This window comes from Malurus melanocephalus, unplaced genomic scaffold, assembly GCF_030028575.1.
Source record: "Malurus melanocephalus ecotype Western Australia unplaced genomic scaffold, MMel_1.1 scaffold_50, whole genome shotgun sequence".
In the NCBI taxonomy this organism is placed as follows: domain Eukaryota; kingdom Metazoa; phylum Chordata; class Aves; order Passeriformes; family Maluridae; genus Malurus; species Malurus melanocephalus.
In genome coordinates this window covers 2,782,315-2,809,213 of record NW_026623282.1, presented here as the reverse complement: position 1 = coordinate 2,809,213, position 26,899 = coordinate 2,782,315, and the positions used below count along the sequence as shown (strand labels likewise).

The window sequence follows — 26,899 nt, the reverse complement described above, 5'->3', positions numbered from 1 at the left end:
AATATTTTTCTATGGTTTACAGTTCAGCATTATATGAATTTAAAATTGGAATTATCATCTTCATTTTAATATAGATTTTCAGAAAATGCTTCCCTTTAGGAAGTGAAATTTGAATTATTGGAAAGCATCTTTAAGCTGAAGTTGTATTTACTTTGATTTGAATTACCTGCCTGGCTTATTTTGGTGATCATGATGTCTCTTCTGCTGAATGAACAATTCTTTATGATTTCATAATTGTTCTTGTGGTGTAACTGAAGTTTTGCAGATGAGATGTAGGTAACTTTTTTGTCATGATCTGGTTGCATCTAAAACACCAGAATTCTTTCCAAGCATAGGAAGCTGACTGTTAAATGTGATGTGTTGGTTCCTGCATCTCCAAACCGCTGACTGTGTGAGCTGTTGTGTGAGCTGTTTTCCTGGATGTTCTAGCATTGTAATTCCTGAAATAAAAGCAAAACACTGCCACATATTTCAACCACATGTATTACTGTCTAATGTGATTTGTTAACCATGTCTATCATGGTAGCTGGGATAAAAAAAAATAAATTGTAATTTAAAAAAAAAAAATGCAATTTCTTGAAGCAGAAAATTTCTGTTGCATACTGTAAGTTTTTTACCAATATAAGATAGTCAAATCCAGGAAAAAGTGCCCTAGTTCTGTTGTATTGGCTCAATTGATACCTAATCTCATGGTCTGGAACTAGATTTTTGCATAAATTTCCATGTGAAAAGACAGAATTACCAGGATGGCTGTTTTTTATTAGCACATTTATTGTAATTTTATGACATGAGTTGAAGGACAAAGCTCCCAAATGCTCTACAACAGAGCTTCAAATTAAATGACCTTAACAAGGATACAACTGTGCTGTGACATATTGCAGATTATCTGTGCATATGCGAAACCACATGGGCCAGCAGTCTCAYGGAGTAGTACCAATTAACTGCTGAATTGTTCATGGAAATGTTGGCCAAACTGGGACACTTCAGGATAGGGTGAAAAATATTCTTGACATGCTCATCCAACGTGTTCTTAAAGACATCAGATAAGAGGTAACCTTAGAGGYGAGGTAAGAGCACGTTTCTTTTCTTTTTCTCCTGAAGGCTGTGATTAATTAATTGTCATCCCCTAAATTTCAGATAATCTTTTAGGTATGTACTGGTAATTGTGGCTTCATTTTTCTTTGAGGCAACGCCGACTTTACTAAAATGGCTGTTCTCTAACCCTGCCTTRCTTTTTCTTACCCCTTGCCTGTTTTACACCACTTTTTTTTTGTCACTGTGAGTGTGGGGCAGATCAGTGACATGATACATGCAAAACCATGGATCAGTCARTGTAGACTGGGAGARCCTACTGATAAGGTACTCACCAAAGCAAAATCTGATACCCCTGAGTTACCTTCCAGTTATCTCGGCTCAGAGTTACTGCGCCACACAGTGCCGATAGAGTTCAGAAGGACAAGGACAACAAAGAGCATTGTGAGCTTGTGGGCAGGCATTGCCTTGACGCTCCTGCCGGTGAGTCAGCAGCMCATAGGGGACTGGCACACATTTGATCTAAAGCTTCAAAACAGGCTGGCGAGAGCTGACTTGGTTGGTGGCTTGTTTARTCTTTGATAAGACCTTATGCTCTTTTTAATGGGCTTCAGTTTATTTTGAAGTATGGAGTTGCACATGCACAGTGTGTGCAGAATTCCAGCTCTGCWGTCATCTTTTTTTCATGAATCATTTGCTAAATAAACAATTCATGATCATCTGTATKKTCCAGCGACTGTTTCTGAAAGGTTTACCATAAAATAATTGGGTAAAATACCCAATTACCTTAAAAGCTCACATTTTGTAACACTTATACCAGTGATTTAAGGTTTTGCTCCAAGTTGAATTGCTTTCAGGACTAAGGATAGTTTTACTTTCAGATGACTGATTCAAGTAGTTTGTCTTTCATGAAGATTCATTAACAAAGTTACCTGGCAGACCACTGTTCTACTGAATATTTGGCAAGAATGTGGTCTATGGCTTCTGTTGGTGTGAATATTCAGACATGAGCTTTGCTTCATTKGTTCATGTCTGCTAACAATAACCAAACTCAATTACTGGAAATCAATTTTCGTAGAAGTTCCAAGAGCTGTTCTCCATTTTTGTTGCTTGAAACAGTTTCATGTGTACGAGATAAATTGAATTGTCAGTTCTTATCAGCTGTCAGTCAAAATAGTATTAGCAAGTAGATGTATTWAAATCCGTGTTAGTAATTGGAAACSTCACAATACTGTTGATTTTTTTTCCAAGTATTTAGTAATCGAATCAACGATTTAAATATTCTGTACTGCCTCTCTTCTATCCTGCATGTTTAATATGTACTTTGTGAGTGCAAGTATCCTCTGATAAAGCAAATCCTCACTCGGGAGAGGAGCASTGAAAGGCCAGCACGTACCCTGCCAAGTTTTAAGTGTCCTGTTCCTGTAAGTGTCTCTGCAGTCTAAAATAAAACCGGAGGGCCGGCAGCGCCTGGGGCGGCASTTGTGCTGCGGGGGCTGTCGCGTTACCTGTTGTGCGCTCCTGATACAGGGGCACAGAGCGGGCAGTCTCGCCTGGCTGGGGCGAACAGTGCGGTGCCGCCGAGAAGGCGGCTCTCTGCGGGGCCGTGCCAGGGGCTCCCAGGGCCAGCGGTGCTTCAGGTGCCCGCCTGCTCCCGCCCGGGGCAGCGCTGGCACCTCCGCGGCCGTTCCGGCCCTGCCCGGCCCGTCCCCGCACCCAGCCCGTCCCGTGCCCGGCTCTAGCCCGGTGCCCAGCGCGTCCCGCGGCTCCCGGGCACGGCCCCCACTGCCGGCAGGGGGCGCGCGGGGCCCCGCCCCATCTCCTGCTGATTGGTCAGAGCGCCTGTCGCTCTCGCTGCTGCCCCGCCCCCGGCAGCCCGCGTGCCCGTGTGTACGGACGGCAAGGCGCGCGCACCGCCGGGCCSGGGTGCCCTGTGCGCATGCGCAGACGGGCGCGGGCCGGGGCGCTCCGGGGGGCGGGGCGCTCTGGGGGGCGGGGCGGGCGCGCGGGGACCGACGGGACGGATCCAAGATGGCGGCGGGGCGGACGGGAGGCGCCCGCGGTCCCGAGCGGCGCCCGCCCCATTCATCGCGGCTGTGACCGGCACGGCCCCGCGACAGCCCCGGCAGAGCGCTGGGAGCGAGCCCGGGGGCGGCGCCAGCGGCAGCGGGACAGCACTCGGACCCGCCGGGCACCCGTGACAGGGCGGGTCGGAGCGCGGGTCGGTGCCGCCGGCGCGGGCGGAGCGGACATGGCCACCATGGAGAAGCTGACGAAGGCCTTCGAGTCGCTGCGCTCCTTCCAGCAGCAGCAGGGCCCGGCTTCCCTCCCCGAGGAGCCGCTCCAGAGACCGTGAGTGACCCGCTCCCGGGACTGGGGGCTCCCGACACGCGTGTCCCACATCCCGCCCGGCCCGGTTCGCCCCGGTTCTGATCCGCAGACAGCCCCGAGTCGGGCCCGGGCGCTCCCGATCCCTGGCAGGAGGCGGCCCCCGCAGATGTGTCGGGATGCTGCTGCCGGTTCTCTGCCGAAGTTTAGACCTTGAGTAACTTTTGGGGCAAGTGCGTTTAAAAATTCACCGGTGCGGGAAATGAACGGGAGGTACAGCAGTGCTGTGTTCAGGCTGGTTCTAGGAAGGAAAACCTTATTTTCACCTAGTGCACTGCTGCAAAAAAGACAAAGCCGCTTAAGCATAACTTGAATGAAGTTCTACTTTCAGCGTTTTCTTTTCTCATAATTCCTGAAGTGCTTTCTCTGAGACCTTGTTTTTCTGTGGTTGACTCTTTCTGCATGACTGTCTTTTCTCTGAACTCTSTCCAACTGATTGTACAGCTTTCTTKAAATGAGAATTTAAGGCTAAGCAAGAGAAATTTTTTCTACTCTGTAATTCACTTTCCATATCTTTATGTGTTCCATTAACTTAAAGTGATTATCGTTCAGTTCGTTTKCTTCTTTCGTATCAGAATAGCGCCCTGTAAGTTCATGTTGAAGTTAAAAACAAGTTTTGGCGTTTACGAATTGAAATTTTAAATAGAGTGGAAGCCTGAGCTGTGATGCTTTTGGAACGAGTTGTTGTGAATGAACTGTTTGTTACAAATTTAATTTCAAATCTTGTACTGTGACTTGCTGCACAGAGACCTAATACGCTTTTGCTTTCTTAGCTGTAAGAGAAAATGCATTAGATCCACGATTTAAGTTTCCCATTGGGAGGCATTACTGGAGGACCAGGGCAAGGAGCTGTTCAGTASCAGAGTGCTGCCCCTTGTATTTGCATCCTCCGAAAAGAGCTTTTATTGAGCAGGTGTGAAGGCAGTAAGGTTTTTAGGGAATAAAGACATGAGTCACAGCATTTCTTTTTCTCCTGCTGTTGGGGAGATGGGAGAAGCAGAAGGGTTGAGGAGCAGGTAACTTGTAACTTGGCAGTTTCCTCCGGCGTTGGCAGAGGAAGTGAAGCAGTGGCGCTGGGCTCTTGGCCACCTGCTCCCGCTGCACATTCTGACATGGTTGCCAACTAAATTATCACGGTTGGTACTGTTTCTCTTTGGAGAATGTTGTCTCAAACAATCTCARTGCATTTTCACACTTTGGTGCATAATAGGTAAAAAAAGCTCATCTTCATGAGCTAGTTGTGTTTAGGTACCTTACTGGTCTGCAGGGGCTAATTGCTTTGTTTTGTGAATTTTTTTGTGCTATGCTTTGTGTGACATGAATGACCATCTATTTCTAGTCTTTCCTATGTGCAGCTGAAAAAGTCTGGCTTGAAAGTTACTGATGAGGCAGATCATGGTGTTTTAAGAGAAAATCCTGAAAATTATTTGTGACCCYTGCTGAGGGATATTATCCTTGGTTTGAGGGTCTAAATTTAGGCATATTCTACTGTAAACATTAAAAAATTAGTTGTCCTTGTTGACTTTGCTTTATGTTTAAAAATAGACTGTTTCCAGAAAGCTGATGGGATTGCATGCCCCTAGGAGCTGTACAAATTCAGTGACAGCACTGAGCCTTGCAAAAGCCAGTGAAAAGCTATTGTGGCAGCCTTTGCTGAGGCATCCCAAACTTTTTGTGAAATAGCAGGTGACATAATTCACAATACTATCTGCATTTATTTTTTTTCTTGTGTGTAATAGATTGGAAAGGAAAATTGTGTCTGTGTTTGAGGAGAAGTGTTCATCTTTGTTATGGTTCTATGTAAATAACTCTTAAATGTCTTGTAATTCTGTGTGGTGAGTTCCTCTCATCCTACTGAGGACTCTCTCCTGCTGTGAAATGTTTTAAGATTAGAGAGATTGAGGTAGAGAAGAATTAATTGTTTACACAGCATGTTTCTATATCTTTTTTCACTTTATTGTAAGACAATGACTCCAGAACTTTTGATGCTACTGATATCCCATCTTTTTTTAATTAAAATGATAATCAAATCCAAGATTTTACCAAGAAGGCAGGAGCTTTTTCTGTTTCMAGAGATTTTAGTCAGCAATAATCATGTGTTATGCTTGTATTATGCCTTACAGTCAGATGTCAGTCTCTGGCCCCCTCTCTCTTATCTCTTGTTGGRTTTTTTTTTCCTTCTTTGCAAATTTAACTTGAGCTCTCTGTYATATTGCTTCAATATACTTCTATGCAACTTCTGAGGCAACTAATTTTCTTCCTTATATATTTTTAGCTTTTTCAGAGTCTTAAATTTTGTTTGAAATTGGATGTTTTGGTTTGGAACACAAAGCTCCCACTAACTTAAAATTTTACTAGTATGATRTAAAAATTTAGAGTTTGATTTGTGAATCCAAAAGTGGACTCTTTACCTTTTCTTCTGTCAATTTATTTTAATAGTTACTGTAATTTTTGAATTATTTTTAAAATATTTGATTCTAATCATTACTTTAACAGCAAGAGGTACAGCAAAAGCCCAAATACTCTCCAGCAATATGCTTTTTCCTATACTCTTTAATTTTCCGTGGTTTTTTATGTTGTGGGTTTTAAATTGTGGTCGTAGATTGGTTTGATCAGTGCTGTATGGAAGTCTAGCATTATTTTTTTCCTTCACTGAAGACCACATAAACTGCATGGAAAATACCTGTTGCCTTCTTGTCAGTGGTGGTTCCTTGATTTTTTTTTTTTAACATGAGTTACCATGTCTAGGGTGTATRGTAGACCAGTTCTAGTCAATTTGACAATCCATCATAGTCTGTGTTTCACCTTGTTTCCAGTGTCCCCCATATTTGGACTTAGTTTATTTCTTGATCTACTCATATTTCTGTTTGTTATTGAAAGAATAGCTTTTAGTTCCCTCTTAATTTTTCTCAAGATKAATTTCAAGCCCTTTGGTTTGGCCCTTTTTCTTGTCACTGGCTCAGCTTTATAACTTTTGTACTCTTCACTTACTCTTGATTTCAAGGTCTAATAAAAATTAGCATCAATRAGCTGCATTTCCTTGCAGTCAGTTCATCAGGACTCAGAGGGCAAAATTATTTGGGCTTGCTGGTTTTCTTAYGTTGTTTCTTAATCTTCCTGGTCTGTAGAAGTACACAGGAGACTAAACTCCTCTGTATGTGAGATGGAGCTTTCCTGTAGATAACTGTGGCTCCCAGTCTCTCCTGCCTTCTGTTACTCATCAGATATGTGTGATTGATTCAYCAAATGTGTGATGTTGTTGCCCCCCGGATATGCTCATCAGCAGTTTGCCTGTGGACTTCATGATACTTCTGAATAGAGCTTTGTTTGGTTTTTCAAACTAAAAAAAAAAAATCATGTGTTTTGTCTCTAGATACTGTTCTGATAGCCTTCTCCCTCTGTAGGAACAGAAAATGTTCATAATGTACATTAAACATTTTCCTTCCACCTTTCATTTCTCTATTTTTTTTAAAGTTATATTTTCTCTAGCCAGGCCTTTTTTTTTAATTTTTAAGTTACTTATTTCAGCAAGGTATAGATTGTGTATTAGTTGAGCTCTCTGTTTGCAGAAATTTGCCCAAGAGATTGATCTCCACTGATCTGAGCAGTATTGAACACCACTGCCTGCCTTGCTCAGGGCTATCTTATGCGCAGATAATAAAAAACTTTACTCTGAAAGTAGCTTTTGTCAGCAATATTTTTAATGTGTCTTGTATTTGAAATAGTGAGCTTGTGGGCAAGTTCAGATGTGCCTGCTYTATTTTTGGGTTGAATGTGTACTGCAAATGCTGCTTATAAGAGATTGGGAATGCTGGGTAAAATTATCATGGAAGTTGAAATGATTGAATAATTTCCTGAGGTGCCTGCTGCCATCGGTGGTGCTGGCGTTGCAAAATCAGTTGGACATCTTGGGGAGTATTYGGTGTTTTGTTAGAGATGGTCTGAAATGCTGCTGAAGACTGGCACTTTTTCAATCAAGATAGAGAGAAAGACACTGTGGGTCTTGAGCAAATTCAGGCTGTCTGCTTGTGTTCTGCCAGTGTCTTAAGTCCAAGAAGAGATCCTCTTTGAGGACTGCTGAAGCTCGCCTAAATAAAAYGCTGCCAAAACTACAACCAAAAAAAGGCTTTGTTCCAAGCTATTCCTTAAACTTCTTAAAGTAGAAAGTATTTCTGGGGTGAGATGACAGGATCTTTGTGAGAAAAACAGAAATCTTGGGAACACAGACTTTTGAACCCCTCACTTCCAGCCTGATGGAAGAAAAAGGACAGGGATACTGGCAAAGAATGACTTTTTTCTAACCGTATACTATTATTTCAGGTGAAGTTCCTAAATAATGCAGTGTAATTCTTTAAAAATATTTGTCTAATACTGTAAGTTAGCKGAATTTAATGTGCTTGYTGGCTGCTKGCTGTTGGCTGCTCATGTTGTGTTACTAGAATTAGCGTAACTCACGGCTGTTCACRTTGTTCTCCAACTTCATGATTTTTACTATTTTTTACTAAGAAAATTAAACACTAAAAAGACAGATGATCAATTTTCCCTTGGAAAACAAAAGGAAAGATTCTCTGTGAATGTGAGTGAAGGTGATAATTTCTTATTGTGATACAGACTCAATAGAAATACCTTTGGGTTTATGGTTTTGCTACAGTATTGCTACTGGTGGATTATTTAAATGTAACATCTGTTTCCTAGAAGTGATTCTGTGTCAGTAAAGTTAGCAGTAGGAGAGACTGCACACTGAAATAAAATTTCCYAGTCATAGTTGGGAGTCTGTCTCGCTCTCTTCTTTCAGTTCCTTGATTGGGGGTGGAGCAGGAAGAGCTGCTATTTCAAGAGCTTGTATCATGTTGAAGTGAATGTTGAACACATTTTGCAAAGCAGAAGCTTTTCATATACTTCTCTGCCCTGCATTGTTAGCAGATACACATTCTTTGGTTCTGTGCATTTTGTGCTCTTTGGTGTACACTTAGCTTGCCAGTCTTTCCTGGGCTATACCAAGTATTACTATAGGGACTGTGTCTAGGGCTTTGCTATTTTTGCAATTACCTTTGGAGGAATGACAGCATTGTTTTGTCATCCTTAGCAGTTCAGATGCAAAATGGTCCATTTAATAGAATTGGGAAGTTTCAAGACCTTAGCAAACAAAAAAAGTCTAAGGTAATACYATGTGGGAGGAGGGTCTTCTTTTAAAAGTGGTATTTTTTGTTCTCATGGCTTATTTTTCCCAACCTTTTTCTATCAGTTTCTTTTATTTTTGCTTTTTTGTAGAACTGCCTCATTTTTTTCTATTCTTTCGCTTTACTCTTCTTCATTCTTTAGTTTTCTTTCCCAAGTGTTTTCTCAGTGAAAGTTATGRAATTACTGTGATATTCCTTGTTAAAAGATTCATTCTTCATTATTTTTCTAAGTTTGTATTTCTCCTTTGCTTGTGTGCCTGTGTGCTCTCAGCAGCAGTTGACAGATGAAGTCCTGTCTACAAGTAGTTGGAATACAGCTGTTTATGTAGTGACCAGAAAGGGCATCTTTTTCTTGTGTAATGATCAGACACTGCTCTAGCAAGGGTGTTTAAATGATCACTTTTGGCCCTTATCTCAGACTCATCATCATTGTGTTCTTCCTTTAGAAAGAAAGAACTTGCAGCTACCAAGAAAGATCGGGTGAATCATTGTCTAACAATATGTGAAAACATAGTTGCTCAGTCACTAAGGTAAGGCATTGTCTTTAATTTATTAATTTTTTATTAATGTCTTTAATTCATTAGGATGAAGAACAACTTTGGAGTGTTAGCTATTGGGAGGATTCCTTATAATTGCTCATTTTAAATGTGGAGCTTCTATTTAAAACTGAAATGGCATGATTTTTTTAACCAACTCAAAATGTAAGAAGGACTTATGTTTACCTTTTGGTGGAATAGGCACTATCCTCCTACTGCAAGCAGAGAAACTTAGGCACAGAGGTCAAATACCTTAGCAGGTTATGTAGGAAAGAATAGGGAAATGAGCTCCCAACTCATAATGAAGTTCTTTAATACACTGAATGTCTTCTCCTCTTATATATATGTGTATAATAGRCATGTAGTTGGATTATAAAACCCCTTCAAAAACAGCATTGGTGTTTCCTTTTCACAGTGYACATTGTAAATTTGTAATGTTTGTTTATTTAGAAATTCCCCAGAATTTCAGAAGCTGCTGGGCATTGCTATGGAACTCTTTCTCCTGTGCAGTGAGGATGCAGAATCTGATGTCCGGATGGTTGCGGATGAATGCCTTAATAAAGTTATTAAAGTAAGAGCTTTTATTATCAGATTTTGTCTCTTCTTGATGCAGTGTCCTGTCTGAATTCACACAGATGTTCTTTTAGCTGCTTTTCTTACTGTTGATAGTAACTGATAATGTAAGAGGCTAAGTAAGCTTCTTYACTGAATTCTTGTCTCTTAGGACAGCTTTTTATGCCCACATCAACATATTTAACTTTAACTTGCCTTATGTAATTCATCATTCTGGTCTATTCTTGTCTTCAGTTGTTCATTAACTTTGTTCCTTTCAAGTTATCCAAAACAGGAATGTGGGCTTTTCTGAAATCATCTTGTTGTGTGGGAGGAATACTATTATTGTTCTGTAAACATAAAGACACTTAGCATGAGGAAAGGTAAAAATATTAAAAAGCTGATTGAAAGGTAGTGTGATTTGCTGAGATTTGGAGAAGTAGAGTTCAGGCAGTAATTAGAATAAATATGGGTTTCTGGAGATTGTTTATTCCCCTGCTGTGATCCAGAATGAAGAGCTTGTTGGAGAGCAGCAGATGGGTGTTCATGGAAGATCAGGCAAGGTCTAAATCTTGATCCAAAGTATCTTACAGTGAATCTTTTGAGTAATTTGTGGAAGCTGRTGCTTCCAGAACAGGCTTGTTTTCACTTGCCTTTTTTTGTCTTTGTTTTTTTTCTGAAATACTTGAACTTTAAGACACTGTTAAGTACCTGCATAAATAATCTAGTTGAGGYGAAGTTTAAGTGCTTTAGAAATATGCAAATAATAATTTTCTTTAGTATGAAGGGCTGTGTAGAGGCAAGCAAACTAAACATTGATATCTGAACAAATTAAGTTTTGGGTTTTGAGCTTATGCCTGAAAGTTTTGTGAAGAAAGCTTACAGATTGTGTAGCGAATTCCATAATGATAGGAAATGACAAAGTGTGAGTTCCTTGCTTTTTTGTTTTGCCCAGTAGCACTTTGTTCTTTTCACTTTGATTTAAATGCTTTTCTGTTTGTAGGAGAGCACGCTATGAAATGCATACGTTATTATTTAGCTTGATTTGCTTTAAAAGCTGCTTTGAAGCAACACAAGCTTATTTCCTACTTTCTGTGAAACACTTATGTTGTCTTGGTATAAAATTTACCTCAAACTCTCTATTTAATAATTAAACAATCAWTTTAATAKTGTTGCTCTCTGGCATGTTTCAGGRTAACTTGAAAAACCTAATTTTTTTCCCAAATGTTTGTATGGTAGTTTGTTTTGTTTTAAAGATTTAAGTGATTTTAAATGATGGAGTCTTCTATCAGTCATTAAGCTTGCCAGTTGATCACTCTGAAATGGTAACAGTTGTGATATTCCATGCACATGGATGCATCAGACTGTTATGGAAGCTTGGTTRTACTTTGTATTCTGTGTCTATGCTTTATGTTGTGTGGGAGCAATTTAGAAACTTAGGCAGACACTTGTGTATAAATGCCGAGACAAAAAGATGTGCAGTTTTATTTTTGGTTGTGCTAGTACCAGTGATGCTTGTGGTAAGCAGAACAGAGGTGTTGGGCCCCTAAGCTTGCATTTTAGTCAAAGTTCAGCCTTTTTTAATATCTCAGGCATTTTTAGAGGCTAATTTTTTTGCTAGAGTGGTGCTTTGTAGCTTCTCTTGAAATAAAAGACTATAGACGTGAGCATTACTTGTGTAACTGTATCTCTCTGGAGTTTATGTTCATTACTGTAACCAAAAATCCTAACACTTCTGTGCAGACAAGGCTGGGCACATAACTTTAGATAAACACTTTGTAAGTCATCTTTAAGTATCACTATACTTACCTAGGTCAAAACCTTGTAAACAATTGGCTCAAAATTTTAATAACCRTGGTGATACCTTAAAAAGAAAAAATACCAAGTTGGGAGTTTGCAGGTTTCTGTGGGTAAGGTCAAGCTGTCTTTTCTCTGAAGCTGATTCACGATGTTGTAGTATCCTCTGTGTTAATGATACTGTGGGACTGTGCACACAGATTGCAGTACAGTTGCTCTCAGTAATTGGAATTAATTATTGTAGTAATTTAGAGCTGAATACACTTTTTTCCAATGGAGATGACATCATAGGTTCTAGCCTGCTAAAAATATAAGTGTACACTAGCAAAAAGAGTTCCTCCAGTTGAGCATGTTGTAAGGACAACTTAGCCTTGAAGCCAGGTAGTAGTTGGTGCATTTCTATGTTACTTGATATCCATGTATGTAGGGATGGGGAACTTCTCATTAATGCTAAGTTTTGTGAAGTAAATCCTGCCTGCTGTCATCTAGGCACCTGCAATCTGTAGTTCAGGTGCCTATGTTAATATAAAGATACAACCCAGRTAAGATTTTTCTGGGGAAGACAATKCCATTGTATTGTAACAACTGGTGTAATTRGGGTGAATGACATTTTGGAGCAGACAATTTTAGGCTGGGGAAATTGTGCTYTGGAGGAACCACAGGAATTTCACTGACTTTGCTTAAGCACTTGTGGCCTCTAGCTCAGCATGTACCATCAGATTTTGTAGTAAGTGAGTAATGGTGTGAAGATGCGAGTTTAATGGCTGATGGTCAGGAAGGCAGTTAGCAAATCAGAAATGAATAAATTACTGGGCAAGGAATAATAAATTATGCTAAACATTATAGTGCTGTATGAATCCACAATGTAGGCACTTTCATGTTGTGTGAAGGTCTCATCTGATTGGAGGAAGAGCTGGTGGAAATGCTCATAAATTGTAGTACACACTAGAGAGAAAAGTGGAGGAGGAAGTGTAACCACATATATACAAATTATTTTATGTGAAGAGATTATATTTTCATATTTTCTTATTCTCTTATACTTCAAAGATAAAGAACGATCAAGTTGAGGTGATTTCATTTTAGCCAGGTTGCAGGTTTGAACTACAGTGCATGCTCTTTCACTGTATTGATCAGTGCATGCACTGTAGTTCAAACTGCATGCTTGATTGGATCCTGGGATGTGACACTTCTGGTATGCAGAACACCTTGTGGCACTAACTGGATGCAGTGAATAAGCTGATTCATTAAACAGGGGCTGTTAAAGGTAATGGTACAAATACAGCTTCAGTTTGAGAAATAGTAGGAGCCTGCTTGACATTGGGGGAGTGTAGCTGGAAATGCCTTTTGCTGCTTATGAATACTATTCTTGTGTTTTAATGCTCTATTCATGAGTACCTGTTCCTGGTGATTGCCAGAAAGGAAGGTTGGCTCTGCTTGTAGTCTGATCCCATATGGCCTTTTGCAGGTAGAGTGGGTAAACCAGTCAGTATTAACTACAAATGACTGAGTTTGTGGAGTTTGGCCATATTTGTGTGAAGGATAAAGATGTCTCTTCTCAGGATTTATCACTTAGTTTTACATCAAATATAGGGGCTGTTAGATAGTTCTGTGCYTTACTTGAAGCTGTTTTACTGTGAGTGTAACCTTGTTCCTGTGAAGCACCACCTCTTTGATACAGTATGTTCTCAATGCATTTTGCTGCAGGCTTTGATGGATTCCAATCTTCCCAGGTTACAGTTAGAGCTGTATAAAGAGATTAAAAAGGTGAGTGATTTTTCTTTCATGTCCTAACATGTGGTATTTAATATGTGTTCTAGTRTATTGGAATGGGACATTAGTTTAAATTAATAGTTTGTCTTTTAATATCAAGGTCAAAGCTTCATTTTAGAAGGATTTGTGACTGCTTAATGTATTACTCTGCTGAATTCRTCACCACTGGCCCCATAGTTTAGATTTAACCACTCCTGAAAGCTTATCTGGTGGAAAATGTGTGAGCATTTGGTGTGAACAGCAGTTTGAGTTGCCTTAGTGACTCCCCACCCAAAGGAATAAGGCATGCTYATGATGTTTACTCCATTGACTAAGCTGGCAAGAATAACTTGAACCAAAAGGGTGATGAAAAGTAGGTGGAGGACAGTGACATTGTTAACTGACACAACTCTGTGGAGGATCAAGACTTGAAGTAACCTGATACAACTCCTTTATGAATGTGTGATTTGTATTTACAGCTTCTCCCACAGGCGTAGAGAAAACTACTGAAGCATCTCTCTAGGCATCAAAAGCCACAATTTAGTTATGTCCTCAGGAAGAAATTTAGTAATAMCCTTTTTGAAGTTTGTGACTGCAGAAGAGAAATGCTATGTTCAGGGCAGTATCACTGAAATTGTGTCTCTTGCRTCTGTAGACTTACAGACAGAGATTATGGGTATTGTCAGACAGTAACAATACTGGGTTTTTTTGGGGAATAATAGAACTATAGAGAGTAAGTTGCAAAACCAGTGTGCATAGCTTTTCTTCTGGTAGGTGTATTGCTGTACCATAATGTCAGGCAATATTTTTGAGGGTGTGGAAATGGGCATCTACCTAATTAATAGAAAACAGGCTACATATAAATTGYTCTGAAGTTTCTGCACATTATGACCAAGTGTGGGAGGAAATASTTTGTTGTTCAGTTGGTGTGTGCTTCTTGAAAGGTGCTCTCACTTTCATGACAGGTGGAGAGAGGTATGTACAAAGGAGCACCCAGCAGACTGAGCTTTGTTTTTACATCAGGATCACTTCAGAAGCCATGCCATAATCTGTTGTTTGGCTGTGAACCTGACAAATGCATGTTTTGTATTTCAGATGCAAGTATTTTTACTTGTCRTGCTAACAAGGCCGCAAGCCTTTGATATACCAGCTAAAAAAAAAGTAATAAACAAATGACAGTTTTTAAGCATCTCAGCTTTGTCTTCAGAGGCACTCATTTTGAGAAACATTTTGGTTGGATTTGAACTGCATTAGGTAGACATCCTCCTAGGCATGTGTTGACTTCTGTAGTCAATACTGAGTTGTGCTATATCCTTAGACACTAAGAGCATCCTGGCTCAAGTCAGGTGCTCAGCTGAAGGTACCAGTCCAGGCAAATAGATGCTAAACTTCAGCATTCATGAAATGCTGCAGATCAATATGTTGATTTTCCCATTGGTGTGCTCAGAGGCTGAATGTTGTTTATTTGCATATCTTCACTRCCGTCAATTTTATGCTGCATTTATATCTCTGCAAGTGTTCCAGTGATTTTTAGAATCTCATATCATCAGTGTTTCTTTGTTGGCTGATGCCTTTCTCTRTGGTATTTTAAGCAGATTTCAGCAGAGTGGAGATCTCAGATACTTCCTTTTCTTTTGTGGTGTTCCCTATTATTCATTTTGGGTTAGTCAAAAAATTCCAGGTATCAGCTAGAAAAATGAAGATAGTCATGGAACTCACTTGATTTCCTTTTGGCTAAAGGAAATTTATGATTTCCAGACACCTTACGTTTCTATCTGTTTAAGTAAAATGTACACTATTGTATACATACTGTATATTATATATTATGGGCAGTTTTTTGTAGGAAATGGTTTTGCATGATGAAATGTGATAGTTATATACTCTGTCTAGAATGGTGCTTCAAGAAGTCTACGTGCTGCTCTCTGGAGATTTGCTGAGCTTGCCCATCTAGTTCGGCCTCAAAAGTGCAGGTAAACACATCCTAATAATGAACTTTTCAGAGAACCTTTAAAGAAATACAGATGTTAACAAACTGTTACTGTTTGGAAGTTGAAAATATGTGGTTAGGAGATTGGAGGAATTCCTATCCCTTATTCTCTCTGAAGTAGCTTTATTTGATTCGTGTGTTTTTTTAATGGCACTTTAGTTCTGTGCTGTACATGGGTGTAAGGGAGAAAAACTTGTGAAGATAATGACTTGTATTTTTTTAAGTGTTCTTCTCTTACATTCAGAAGATTCCTCTTTTTTTCCTACATTTTATGTAGCTAACCAGGTACATTTTTGTATGATTTAGTAGTATTACAGAACCTGAGTACAAATTAAAAATAATTAGAAGGGTATGGTTGTTCTGATCTCAAATTAGTTTTCCTCCTGTGCCATGCTTAGGCCCTACTTAGTGAACCTTTTGCCCTGTCTAACACGGATAAGTAAGAGACCCGAGGAATCGGTACAAGAGACACTGGCTGCRGCAATACCGAAAATCATGGCAGCGTTCGGCAATTTTGCAAATGACAATGAGATTAAGGTACCTTTCTTTACCCCGTTAGTGCTCCCTGTTATACCCAAAGTGTGCTGAGCTTTCAGCATTCTCAGTCAGATGTACAGAAAGCAGTTACAGCTGCATGTCTGAAYTAAGGCAGAAGTTGCCCTTGCTTGATGTACGTGAAGTAATGCTTTGAATAAATGAAAAATACACTTCCTGGCTTCTTAGTTAACTTCTGATAAAAAGRTTAAGTAAGATATCTTTGGTTTTAGGTTTTGTTGAAGGCTTTCATAGCTAATCTTAAATCCAGTTCYCCCACTATCCGTCGGACGGCAGCAGGATCAGCAGTCAGCATCTGTCAGCATTCGCGAAGAACACAGTATTTTTATGCCTGGTTATTGAATGTACTTTTAGGTAAGATTTGGGGGAAAAATGAATTTGCTTTATGTGTAAGTAACATTACATTTTTTCCATGTAAGCATATGTATCACCTTGCATTTGTGAAAGGTTTTCAGTTAAAGGTCGGATACTCAGACTGGCAGTKACAGTGCTGATGCTTTCTCTACTTTGTGTTGACTTAGAGTAAGATACTTATAAAGCTATTTGTATCTCTCTGCTGCATTGTTAGTAAGTAATAGAAAAGAAATAGCTAAAGCTTGGGAAGCAAGTAGTTTGTTGAAAAAGGAGGAGCTCTAAGGATTCTGGGAGAACTTGTGCAGCATCAGGAATCTGAAGACTTTCGTGGTTCATCAGCTTGGTTGCTAGTGCAGCAGGTCTGAAGTGGAGGGTATGACTGCTGTGCTCTGGGCCATGGTCACATACACTGTAACCTTTTGTAGAGGGACCACCACATAGCTTCTGTTATAATTTAGACCAGAAATGGAAGGGTTTTTTAATTTAAAAGCACACAACTTTATATCAGGTATTGCTTCCATATTTCTTCAGCTGGGAAGTTTGAATGGTCTTTGGATTGCTTAGCAACTCATGATGAGAGGCTTCCCTGGATTTCAGTGGAAAATTGCCTCAATTTTTTTATTCACAAGCGGTTCTTTACTATGTAGACTATATTGCAAAAGGAGAGGGAAGAAAGGCCAACAGATACATAAGGTATTATCATATTGACCTTGTTTCTTTCAAGAATTGTGAACAATTCAAATGCCACATTTTGACTTTCCTCCCTCTGAAATGACSTGAGATAATGTCCTTGGCAATGATGCAGAATTCAAAGAGAAGCACTAATAGGAACTCCGTGAATTGATTCTGATTTTTTTTCCCTCCCTGGRTGCATAGAAGGTTATGTTTTCTTCCATAACTTGTATTTGTTGGTAATATGCTTTGGRTTGATTGTGATTAGCAGGTAGATATGTGGAACAAGGTTCTCAATAGTTGAGGAAGAGGCCAAAGTGCAGATATCTTTCATTAGGATAGTAATGCATCTGTGAGCAAGGGAATTACATTCGGGTGTAAGCTGCCAAGTGGAGAGAGGAGGCAGGTGAGAGGAGTGAGAGAATCTAGATCACTTGGTGAAAGCATCAGCTACTACTACAACCAAAAAAAAAAAAGAAAAGTTTTATGTTTCTGTTGAATAAAAAGAGGTAGGAAACAGGAAAGGTGAGACAGGGTCCTCTGATCATTCTCCCACATTGCTTAATTTACTGTGAGGAATATAAAATACATATTTTAAAATGTTTCCACGTTTAGAAAGCACTTGAGTTGCTGCTAGGTTTTGGTTGTTTTATTTTGCTTTTTTAAATTTAAAGACGCTATTGTATGGACTACATGAAATAACATTTGTGTTGAAACTAACCACTGTCAGTAAGTTATTTGGCCATTTCCTTTCTTCCCTCAGGCTTGTTGGTTCCTGTAGAAGATGATCATCCTACTCTTTTAATTCTTGGTGTTTTRCTTACACTAAGGTATCTCATACCTTTATTACAACAACAAGTAAAAGACACCAGCCTGAAAGGCAGTTTTGGTGTAACAAGGAAAGAAACAGAGATTTCACCTTCACCAGAACAACTTATACAGGTAAAATATGAATAATAACTCTTGCCTGAAGAGTAGTAATTGGGAGGAAAATAAATAARTCTTGATCCAGCATTAGTCTGATACTGAACCTTCTGAAATTCCTGTTCATCTTGATCAATGTAGTTGGTCCAGTGACTGGAATTATTCTTAAGTAATGACCCGAAATCCCAGAAAAATAACGAGCAGTACTTGTTAGGTGTGCCCAAAGGAGCCAAAAACTTCTTATGGTGCTTTTGATATAATCCTTCCTTCCATAACAATAAAAAGAAACAACAGACTTCTACCAAAAAGGCATTTAAGTGGCTACAATTGATTGACATTTTCCCCTTGGAAGACTGTGATGAAAATCAGTTATTTTTAATTCACTGCTGAAATTTGATGTTGTATAGAACAAGACACGTAGTTTGTTCTGTCTTCATAGARACTTATTCCAGGACTCTGCTGGCTTTCAGGTTTATGAACTGACTCTGCACTACACCCAGCATCAGGACCATAATGTTGTGACTGGAGCTTTAGAATTGCTACAGCAGCTCTTTAGAACGCCCCCCCCAGAACTGCTCCATGCCCTGACTGCCTCCGGGGGCATTGCTCAGGTCAGTGTAGCCAAAGATGAACCTGCCAGCAGGAGCCGCAGTGGGAGCATAGTGGAACTTATAGGTAAGCTCTGSTTTTGGTAGTTTGAATAAAAGGAAATTAAAATACATCGTCARTTCTGGTTCTCAGTGTTAGCAAAAACCATGAAAGTTAATATGAAATGTATGCACCTCTGCATGGCATTCTTTTTTCCCCAGGTACAGTGGAAGTTCTTTCCCTCCTTCYTTTAAGTGGGTATACATTCATTCATTAATGACAAACTTCAGAGGTTTTCTTTTACAGTCTGTGTTGATGATTTTTTTTTTTTGTTACACAAAGCAATAAATATGGTGACTCTTTTCACCCACAAAATTAATATTGTTCTTGTCAAYTATTTGATCATAAAAGCTCATCTAACCTGAGTATATATTAACTGAGAGCTCCTTGCTGAATACCAAAACCAGCATGAAATTAAAGCATGACTTAAGCTTATCCATAACTGTAAAAATCAGCTATCGGCTTTCATGTCTGTGGAGTGCATGTTCTTAAAATTCTCTTAACTGCTACTTACCTGTTTCTAAAGCATCAGTCTCTCATTGGATTTCTGTAAGAATTCTTTATTGAGCTAAGGATCATTCATATTGCTGCCATTGAAAGGTAAATTATTAGCTGGAAGCAATCCTAGCAGGGAAATCTAGAAAATGTTTTTGAAAGCACACTTTGTACAAGTGACATAGAATATTAAAATTAATTTGGTGACTAATGATCAAAATCCTTGGACTTCAAAAGCAACAAGTTTGCTRTTTCTTCCTGGCTTTGRTTTTTGTTTGGGATTTTTTTTTGTTTTGTTTCCCATTTGTGGCTATTAGAATTCCTTCATGATTTCATTAGCTCTGTCTTTGCCCTGATGTGTTACTTTCTGTGATTTGCAGCTGGAGGGGGGTCTTCATGCAGCCCTGTTCTTGCAAGAAAGCATAAAGGTGATTATTTTTGAAAACAAATTTTTTAATTGCATTCCTTCCTGATTTTTCTGGGGTTGTTTTTTCTTCCCCCTCCCCACTTCATTGTCTTGCTCAATTTGGGTCTTCATTCACAATTGCCTTTGTTATCAGCTGAGCTTAATCATTATACRTAATGAAAGAATTCTGATGCAATTTCTGATATTGCAATCAAGACATTCTACGATCATTTAAAGCAATATAATTTTATTTTTGCTGTAGTTCACTGGCAAAGTTAWGTTGATGATTATTGGTGCAGTTTTAACTTCTAAAGAGCACATGGAAAAATAATCTTTCTGAACAGGGCATTCTTTTTCATGGTAATGCTTAACCATTAATGTAACCTGCAAAATGGTTAAAACTTCCCTGGTTTTGTTAGACCTTGTTTTTTTCTCTGTAATTCACTAATGCACGTGTATGTTTGCATGCTTCAATATGATGCTTTTTTTTTGTTCTGGATGGTTAATTCTATACAGTTTATGTCTTGCTGTGAATATTTTCGTTTATTTCTTCAATAGGTAATTAATTTAGCAGGATTTYAAAGAATACAGTTTGCGCTGAAGTATTCTTTCCCCAGTTTGTGCATGAAAATACTTAATATTTAGTTATATGCTTACACGTTGATTGAAACCAGTCTTATCTCTGGCAGAATGAATCTAGATACAAATGTGTAACACTTTCATCGCCTACATTACATGATGAAAGTTGCTCAGATGTTGCTACTGCAGTGAAACTGTAAGTGTAGTGCAGTCACTGCAAGTGTTAGCAAGCTAAGAGATGTGCAGTGCTGAAAAGAAAAAGGAAAAGGAAACTAYAAGGAAAAGTAGTTTAAAACTAAATAAGATTATATGCACTTGAAGGACCATTGTAGCTTATACTTTTTCCAAATATGTCCTTCAATCTTTATGTGCAAAGAATCTCATAATGCTTAAATAACCTTATCTGCATGCTTTAAGAGCACACCAAAATGTAAGGTAGTGGTGAACGTTGAATGAAATAGTGCCTATGGATGCATCATGTCTAGTTTAGAACTGACAGGTTGAAAGAATGGGTGTCTAAAAGTAGATACTGCTGCATCATCCAAAGGTGAGATAGAATGCAACAAWTCAGAATAACAACACATATAATGTAAATTTTAAAAAGGTAAATYATAATTTTGGTACTTTGTTTTGTTAGTAGTCTTCAGTATAACTTTGAAGTATTAATAATAGTGTAAATTCAATTAAAGTATTTGTTAAAACACCAATCTTTTCTTCACTTGGTGAGGAAACTTGTGTGAGTCATCAGCTTTTACCCTTTTTCAAAATCATGGTATGAAGATTTTGTGGTCTAAGACAACAGCATCAACAAACTTGAAGAAATCCCTTCACAATTTTGTGCTTTGTACAGGTTTATTTTCAAATTGTGAATTGTTCATTCCCTGCTGCTCTCTGTTGTAGAGAGGAGGGAAAATCCAAGCCTATTCCCAGTTCCTTGAAGGAGTTCCTATTCCTTGAAGTCATTTTACAGCCTACTGTCATATAGAGTAGTGAGCAATGGGTGAGACTTCTCAAGCTATGGTGCTTCTTTGTGTGTAGGGGTGTGAAGTGAGGCTGACCTACAGAAATGTGTATGTTCCACATCTTTGCAATCTTCCTGCTTCAGACCAACGTCAGTTCCGAGCAGCTGGCCTCCACCGGTTTGTTTATGTTTCAGCTTCAGAAGATTATTTGCTGAATAGAAAAGGCTGAAATCTCCTTTTGAAATCAAAACCTATGTTTTGAAAGCAACTTAACTGGATTTTTTTTCTTATCGAATAGTGGGAAAGTATCCTGCTGCTTATATTATATACTCATTTAAGCATACAAAGCCTAATGTGCCTAATGACTGTTTTTCAGTGTTCTTACCCTTTCACTTACTTTTAGAGGTGGTCACCTGTGGGAAGCAGAAGAACATTCTGGTTTGTTTCAGTGAAATGGATGTAAATGTGAGAAGTAATAGAGAAAAATATATTTCATGTTTTTTGTTGCAAACTCCTAGCAGAATTTTGCTCAATCATTCTTAGGAGTGTGTATTTCTCAATTACTGTTCATTTACATAGAAAGTATATGGAAATGCCATGGTTACTTTTCTGCCTTACTTACAGGTTTGGGTATTGTAAAACTTTTCATAGGAAGATAATTCCRTAGTGATACTGTTATGTATGAAAGCAGCTGAGAAAAACAAGTACAGAACTGTATGAATGCTTTTTTTTACGCACAAATAACTTAAATAAGGTACAAAGGAATTCACTCAGAGTTATMCAAAGATTAGTATCTTGTATTACGAGTCTTAGACTACCAGTGTAGCTTGATAGTTTAAGCAAAACGGTCCTTCTCACAGCAGTTACTGTGAATCTCTCTGTCTCAGCAAGGGTCTTGAGCATCTAGAAGGATGGGCTCAGCAGCTCCCACTGTACTCTGTGCTGTCCCATGGACAGACTTTCAGTGCAGTTGTGTCCTTGGCTGACTTCCAGGCAGTGTGCATCGCAGGTATCTTTCTCTTTCCACTGCCTGTAATTTAAATAGATAATGTTCTGTGAGTAAGAGAACTCTGTGGTGGTTGGGTTTTGTTAGAAGCGGTTCTCAAGTTTCYTATGGCAAAAGCCTCTCTGAAGATTTTTTGCCGTAGTAATCCTTAGCTCTTAAAGGTTGTTATCCATGGTTCATTAACCTGTCCCACTTGTGTTGTCTTGTGCTTCTAGTCTACACTGCTCTTCTCCCTGGGCATTTTCCATTCTGTTATCTTTGGAGTTCCAAGCAGCCTTTGATAATTTTTGTAGCCTTAAGGAGGAACAGGTTTTTTTGTTCCGTTACTTGTGTGCATTAATGCCCTTCAGAGTTGAGGGCAAACATCCAGAAGCGAGATATTCAGCCCTTAATTAATAGCACATACTTGATTAAATTAGTGGGGTCTTAAATGTAGTCCACAAAAATAAACTAGAAGTAATAAAGTTATAGGTAGTTTCATGCATGGTTACACAGGTAAATAAAATTACTCATTTGTTTCCTTGTAACTGCTGCTGTTTCTTTCTGATAAATTAGTGAGGGATTGGATGTGCACTTTATTCATTCCCTTCTTTTTTTCATCTGTTGCTTGTCATAGCTATGAAAAATTATTTGTATAAACTTTTTAAAAAATAGATTTTACATCTAACTGACTTCAACTGTTCAACATTCCAAGCTGCCTGTAGTTTTTGAAAACTAAAGGGTTTTCTTACATCACTTTTCAGGTAAAGTACTTCTTGGTGAAGAAGAAAGCTTGGATGATGATTCTGAAACTCGATCTGATGTCAGTGCTGCATCATTTGCAGGTACCTCCTTTTCTCTTCAGCACTGCAGTCAGCAAATGCATTGTTATTACTTTATGTAAGATGTGTAAGTGATGTGTTACGTTGGTGAGGAAGTGTATGGGCATTTAAAAGATGTGGTAACAAAACTGAAATCATAAATACTGCTGAGTGTAAAACTTACTTGTAATGAAATTGACTGCATTTTGTTTTCAATGGGATTTACTGGTAGAGGTGGGGTAGAGTCTTGTAAGATGCCTGTTTTCCTACCTGTTGTTAAACTGTTTAGTAACACACTTTCCTTAGCCTAGTTTAATATATGCCTTAGTCTGTGGATCCATGTTGAGAGTGAAACACAAATTCAARCACTGTATTGAACTCATACATGCCTGTGTTTTGCAGCTTCTGTGAAGGGTGAGATCAGCAGTGAACTGGCTTCTTCCTCAGGTGTGTCAACAGCTGGGTCAGCTGCTGACCCCACGGGACACGACATCATCACGGAGCAGCCGCGTTCCCAGCACACGCTGCAGTCGGACTCTGTGGATCTGGCAAGCTGTGATTTGACAAGTACAGCTACTGAAGGGGAGGATGATGAAATGCTYAGTCGAAGCTCCAGCCAGATCAGTGCTGTCCAGTCAGATGCCACTATGGATTTGAATGATGGTACACAGGCTTCCTCWCCAATTAGTGATAGCTCTCAGACTACTACAGAAGGTCCAGACTCTGCTGTAACCCCTTCAGACAGCTCTGAAATTGTAAGTGTGCAACGGGCAGAGGGGGGATCTCCTTCTACTGAGGGGCCTGACATATCTCAGAGCTCTTCCATGGAGGGCCCAGACTTGGATTCGTCTTCTTACTCRTCTTCTACTTTTCAATCCTCAGCTAGTAACAGTGGAAAGGTCAGCAGCTCACACRTCTATTGGAGAGCTTGACCTCCTTTTAACACTTTCACTTCAGCAATAATGAAAAGTTAGAAAGCTGTATTCAGATTTTGCTCACTGAAAGAATGGCAATATCAAACACTTGACATAAATATATCCTCTTAGTAGTACATCCTTAATTTTGCATAGGTAATAATTGTTTTGATGCAGGAGGGTTAATGAAAGTGTTAAAGGGTGAACAGTTTATTTGGAATGTTAAAGGAATATTTTTGGAATACAGTGCTTCACACTGCTTTCTGCCTGTGCTTTTACACTTGGCAGCATAACTCATCTGGTTTTTTTTGCTTTCTRTTCCATCTCAAGGATTTCTCCTATAACGGGCAAATACTGCATGATTTACTAAYGTATCAGTTACATATCTAATAAACACCTGAAATGTGCATACAGTATAGCTATTTGAAGATATTTGTCTCTCTTGGGCAAGTGTATTGTGAGGTTGTAATAAAACCAGCATAAGTACAGTTACTGGGAGGCAAAGAGAAAATGCAAAAGGGGGAAAATTTAGAACTTCTTCAGACTTTTTCAAACATTATCAGACTTTTGACTATTGTTCTAATAGTAACTTTGAAAGAGTAATAGTCTCTTTGCACTACAAAAAATAATAAATTTATAATTATGGTAAGTAAATACTTCTGCAAGTGTGCAGATTCAAGAACCAAAGGAGTGGTGGTAATTGCTGTCTTAATTAAATGAAGGCAGTGCACAGGCCAAGGTGAGCAGGCAAGGTGTGTTTATTAGCACRATGTGTTTATGCAGATTCTTGTCAGACTGTTCCATATGTCAGTTTGCACACTATTTACAAGCAGTAATTRAATGTAAAATTATTTTTTCATAATTGACAGACTAAGAGGTTGTCCAAGTTACTTATACAAGCTTTTTAATGAACAATTTCCAGGTGCTTATGAAGACAGGAAGTAACTGYACGAGTGTCCTGTTTTCTGATGAAATCAGTGAAATGGGATTTTTTACTTTACTGTTGTTGATTGTTGTGATTAATTTTTATGGTTATTTTTCCTGCCTTGGTTGCAAGGGTCAAACTCTCTTCCAGATGAGTCCATTTTAGTAGACTCTGGTTTGGAATGAAGAAATTAAAAGACATTTAAACTTATTTGTCCTTTCTTGTCCTACAGTGTGTTCTTAGTTTGACTTCACATATCCAGGACAAGTGAGGTTATGGGGGAGTTTGACACAAGGGCCAAGCTCAGTTTTTGGCAGTAAAGGTGTTGGTTGTGATTTGTAACTGCTGAGAGAGAGCCATTTGTGATGAGGGTGCAAGGGGAGCTGCAGGGGATTGATGGACCGAATGTTCCTCCTGGTTCCTGTTAATAGCCAAGTTCATGGCTCAGCTGGGAGACTCTCAGGTGGAACTGTGGCCTCCAATAGCTCTGGTGCTGCAGGAGAAGGGGAAGTGCTGTGGGGCTTGCATGCAGCTGGACACTAATATTTTTCAGGCTCATATTTGCTTTCAGATTATTTCTTGATTACTAACACTGCATGTTTCAGATTCAATACGCTGTATAAAGCTAAATTAYTGTAAGCCCTGTCCTTGCATTTTGTAGGTTTTGGAAGGTGCTGAAGGACAGTATTCTGGAATGCAAATTGGGCAGCTACAAGATGAGGAAGATGAAGCTGCAAATATTCTCCAAGATGATTCATCAGAATCTTTCAGGAATTCTTCTATTGGTATGTTAATAAATACRGGGGTGGGATGGACTGGTGACACCATTAAGACAGATGTTCAGGTGCATCTGCACTTCCAAGGGAGCAAAGACCTATATAATGGATATGAAAAACAAATAACAAGGTTGATATGTAAAATAAAGAATATATTACACTTGTAATCTATCACTTGCTTTGATCACTGCTAATTTATTTTTCATGTTTGTATAATTAAGTTTAATTAAAGTGCTTTTGGTTTGCATCATGAAATGGTATTTCATGAATTGCCTTTTTCTAAAGCTCTTCAGCAGCCTCACCTATTGAAAACCATGAGCCATAGCAGGCAGCCCTCTGATAGCAGTGTGGATCGATTTACATCAAAAGAAGATGCAGCAGATGCTGGTGACCATGAAAACAAGGTGTGAAATAGTCACAGGGGTCAGTTTTAAAGTTTAAAACAATGCAGTTTAAAGTAAAATTTAAAATCACAGTTATGATGTAGTAAGTTAGTGGGAAGTGTGTCTACGTGATCTACCTCCTTTTAGGTCAAAGTAACTAAGGTKGTATTGGGAATCTGAGTTATAGCCTGAATTTTATCTAACATAAGGGGAATAAATAAGAGTTGGTATCTTTTATGCAGTCACCTGAACACACTGATGAGAACACAAACCCTTTTTGCCTGTGCATTAGTAGGCTACACTAGTACTTAATTACTTGAAATATCTTTGTGCTGGTTGCTACCTGTGTAGATAACTTCATGATCTCCTCACGTATTAGTATGCCTTACTCTTTGGGCCTTGTGCCATTCTAACCACAGGCTGCTGATTTCCTCTGACAGTTTTTTTACTTCACCTTTGGACTTTGTTCTGAACTGGGACAAAAGTTTCATTTGTGGCTGGCAGAATTAGATCAGCTTGGACTACTGACGAATTCTAAATGTGCAACTACAGAAAACTGTCAGTCTTTTTGGAAAAAACTTAGAAATAATTTGCTTTTCATACAAAGTTTCCAAAATTTGATGGCAACAGGTGGTTTATCATGCTCTTCAGATGCAAACAGCAAGTTTTAGTTTAGAAGAATCTACAGGATAATGTTTCTCTGATAGAATTGAACCAGTTCTGATACTGGGTATAAACTTCACCAAAGCATCACATTTTGAGGCCTTTTTTTAGAATATATCTTAAACTATATATTAATATTATATATTAGTTTTTTGTTAAACCTTTATACATTTGAGGATGTGCAGTATTTCTAGATCTTGTTATGCCTAATATTTTATTTAAATTGAAGATTAATTTTTCTCTGTATAAACATTTGTGATTGCCTTCAATAGCCCTCCAGGGTAAAGGGAGACATCGGGCACTACACTGACAGAGACTGTGCTCCTTTGGTGCACTGTGTCAGGCTGCTGTCAGCTTCCTTCCTGCTTACTGGGGACAAAGGAGGTACGTTTGGCTTTGAGATTCATTGGTTCTCTCTGTCTCTCCCTGTACAAAGTTGGAAATGTGATCAGTTTTCTCTCTCTTAGTTTTGATCTCACTTTATTGGAAGTTTTGGAGGTTTTTCTGTGGCAGTCCCTAAACACCACATCTGCATGTTTTCTGTTTAACCCCAGGGATGGGGACTCAACCACTTTTCTGTCATTATATACGATTGATTTAAGATGTTTGTTCTTTT

General features: G+C 38.9%; 1 protein-coding gene across 2 annotated transcripts in view; it reads left to right on the top strand.

The window, feature by feature from the left end:
- The first annotated feature begins 3,054 nt into the window (after positions 1 to 3,054).
- The window catches only part of HTT (huntingtin), a 78,577-nt gene continuing 54,732 nt past the window's right edge, over positions 3,055 to 26,899 (top strand). The window contains exons 1-15 of one of the 2 annotated variants that reach the window (XM_057365283.1): positions 3,055 to 3,384; positions 9,047 to 9,130; positions 9,587 to 9,707; positions 13,190 to 13,249; positions 15,125 to 15,204; positions 15,620 to 15,758; positions 15,989 to 16,130; positions 17,566 to 17,744; positions 18,197 to 18,401; positions 19,250 to 19,297; positions 22,566 to 22,646; positions 23,025 to 23,377; positions 25,123 to 25,246; positions 25,523 to 25,641; positions 26,556 to 26,667. In XM_057365283.1, the coding sequence (XP_057221266.1) occupies positions 3,284 to 3,384; positions 9,047 to 9,130; positions 9,587 to 9,707; positions 13,190 to 13,249; positions 15,125 to 15,204; positions 15,620 to 15,758; positions 15,989 to 16,130; positions 17,566 to 17,744; positions 18,197 to 18,401; positions 19,250 to 19,297; positions 22,566 to 22,646; positions 23,025 to 23,377; positions 25,123 to 25,246; positions 25,523 to 25,641; positions 26,556 to 26,667 (1,948 nt within the window). In that variant the 5' untranslated portion in view covers positions 3,055 to 3,283. The remainder of the gene's footprint in view (positions 3,385 to 9,046; positions 9,131 to 9,586; positions 9,708 to 13,189; positions 13,250 to 15,124; positions 15,205 to 15,619; positions 15,759 to 15,988; positions 16,131 to 17,565; positions 17,745 to 18,196; positions 18,402 to 19,249; positions 19,298 to 22,565; positions 22,647 to 23,024; positions 23,378 to 25,122; positions 25,247 to 25,522; positions 25,642 to 26,555; positions 26,668 to 26,899) is intronic. The other variant, XM_057365284.1, reaches the window with a different exon arrangement.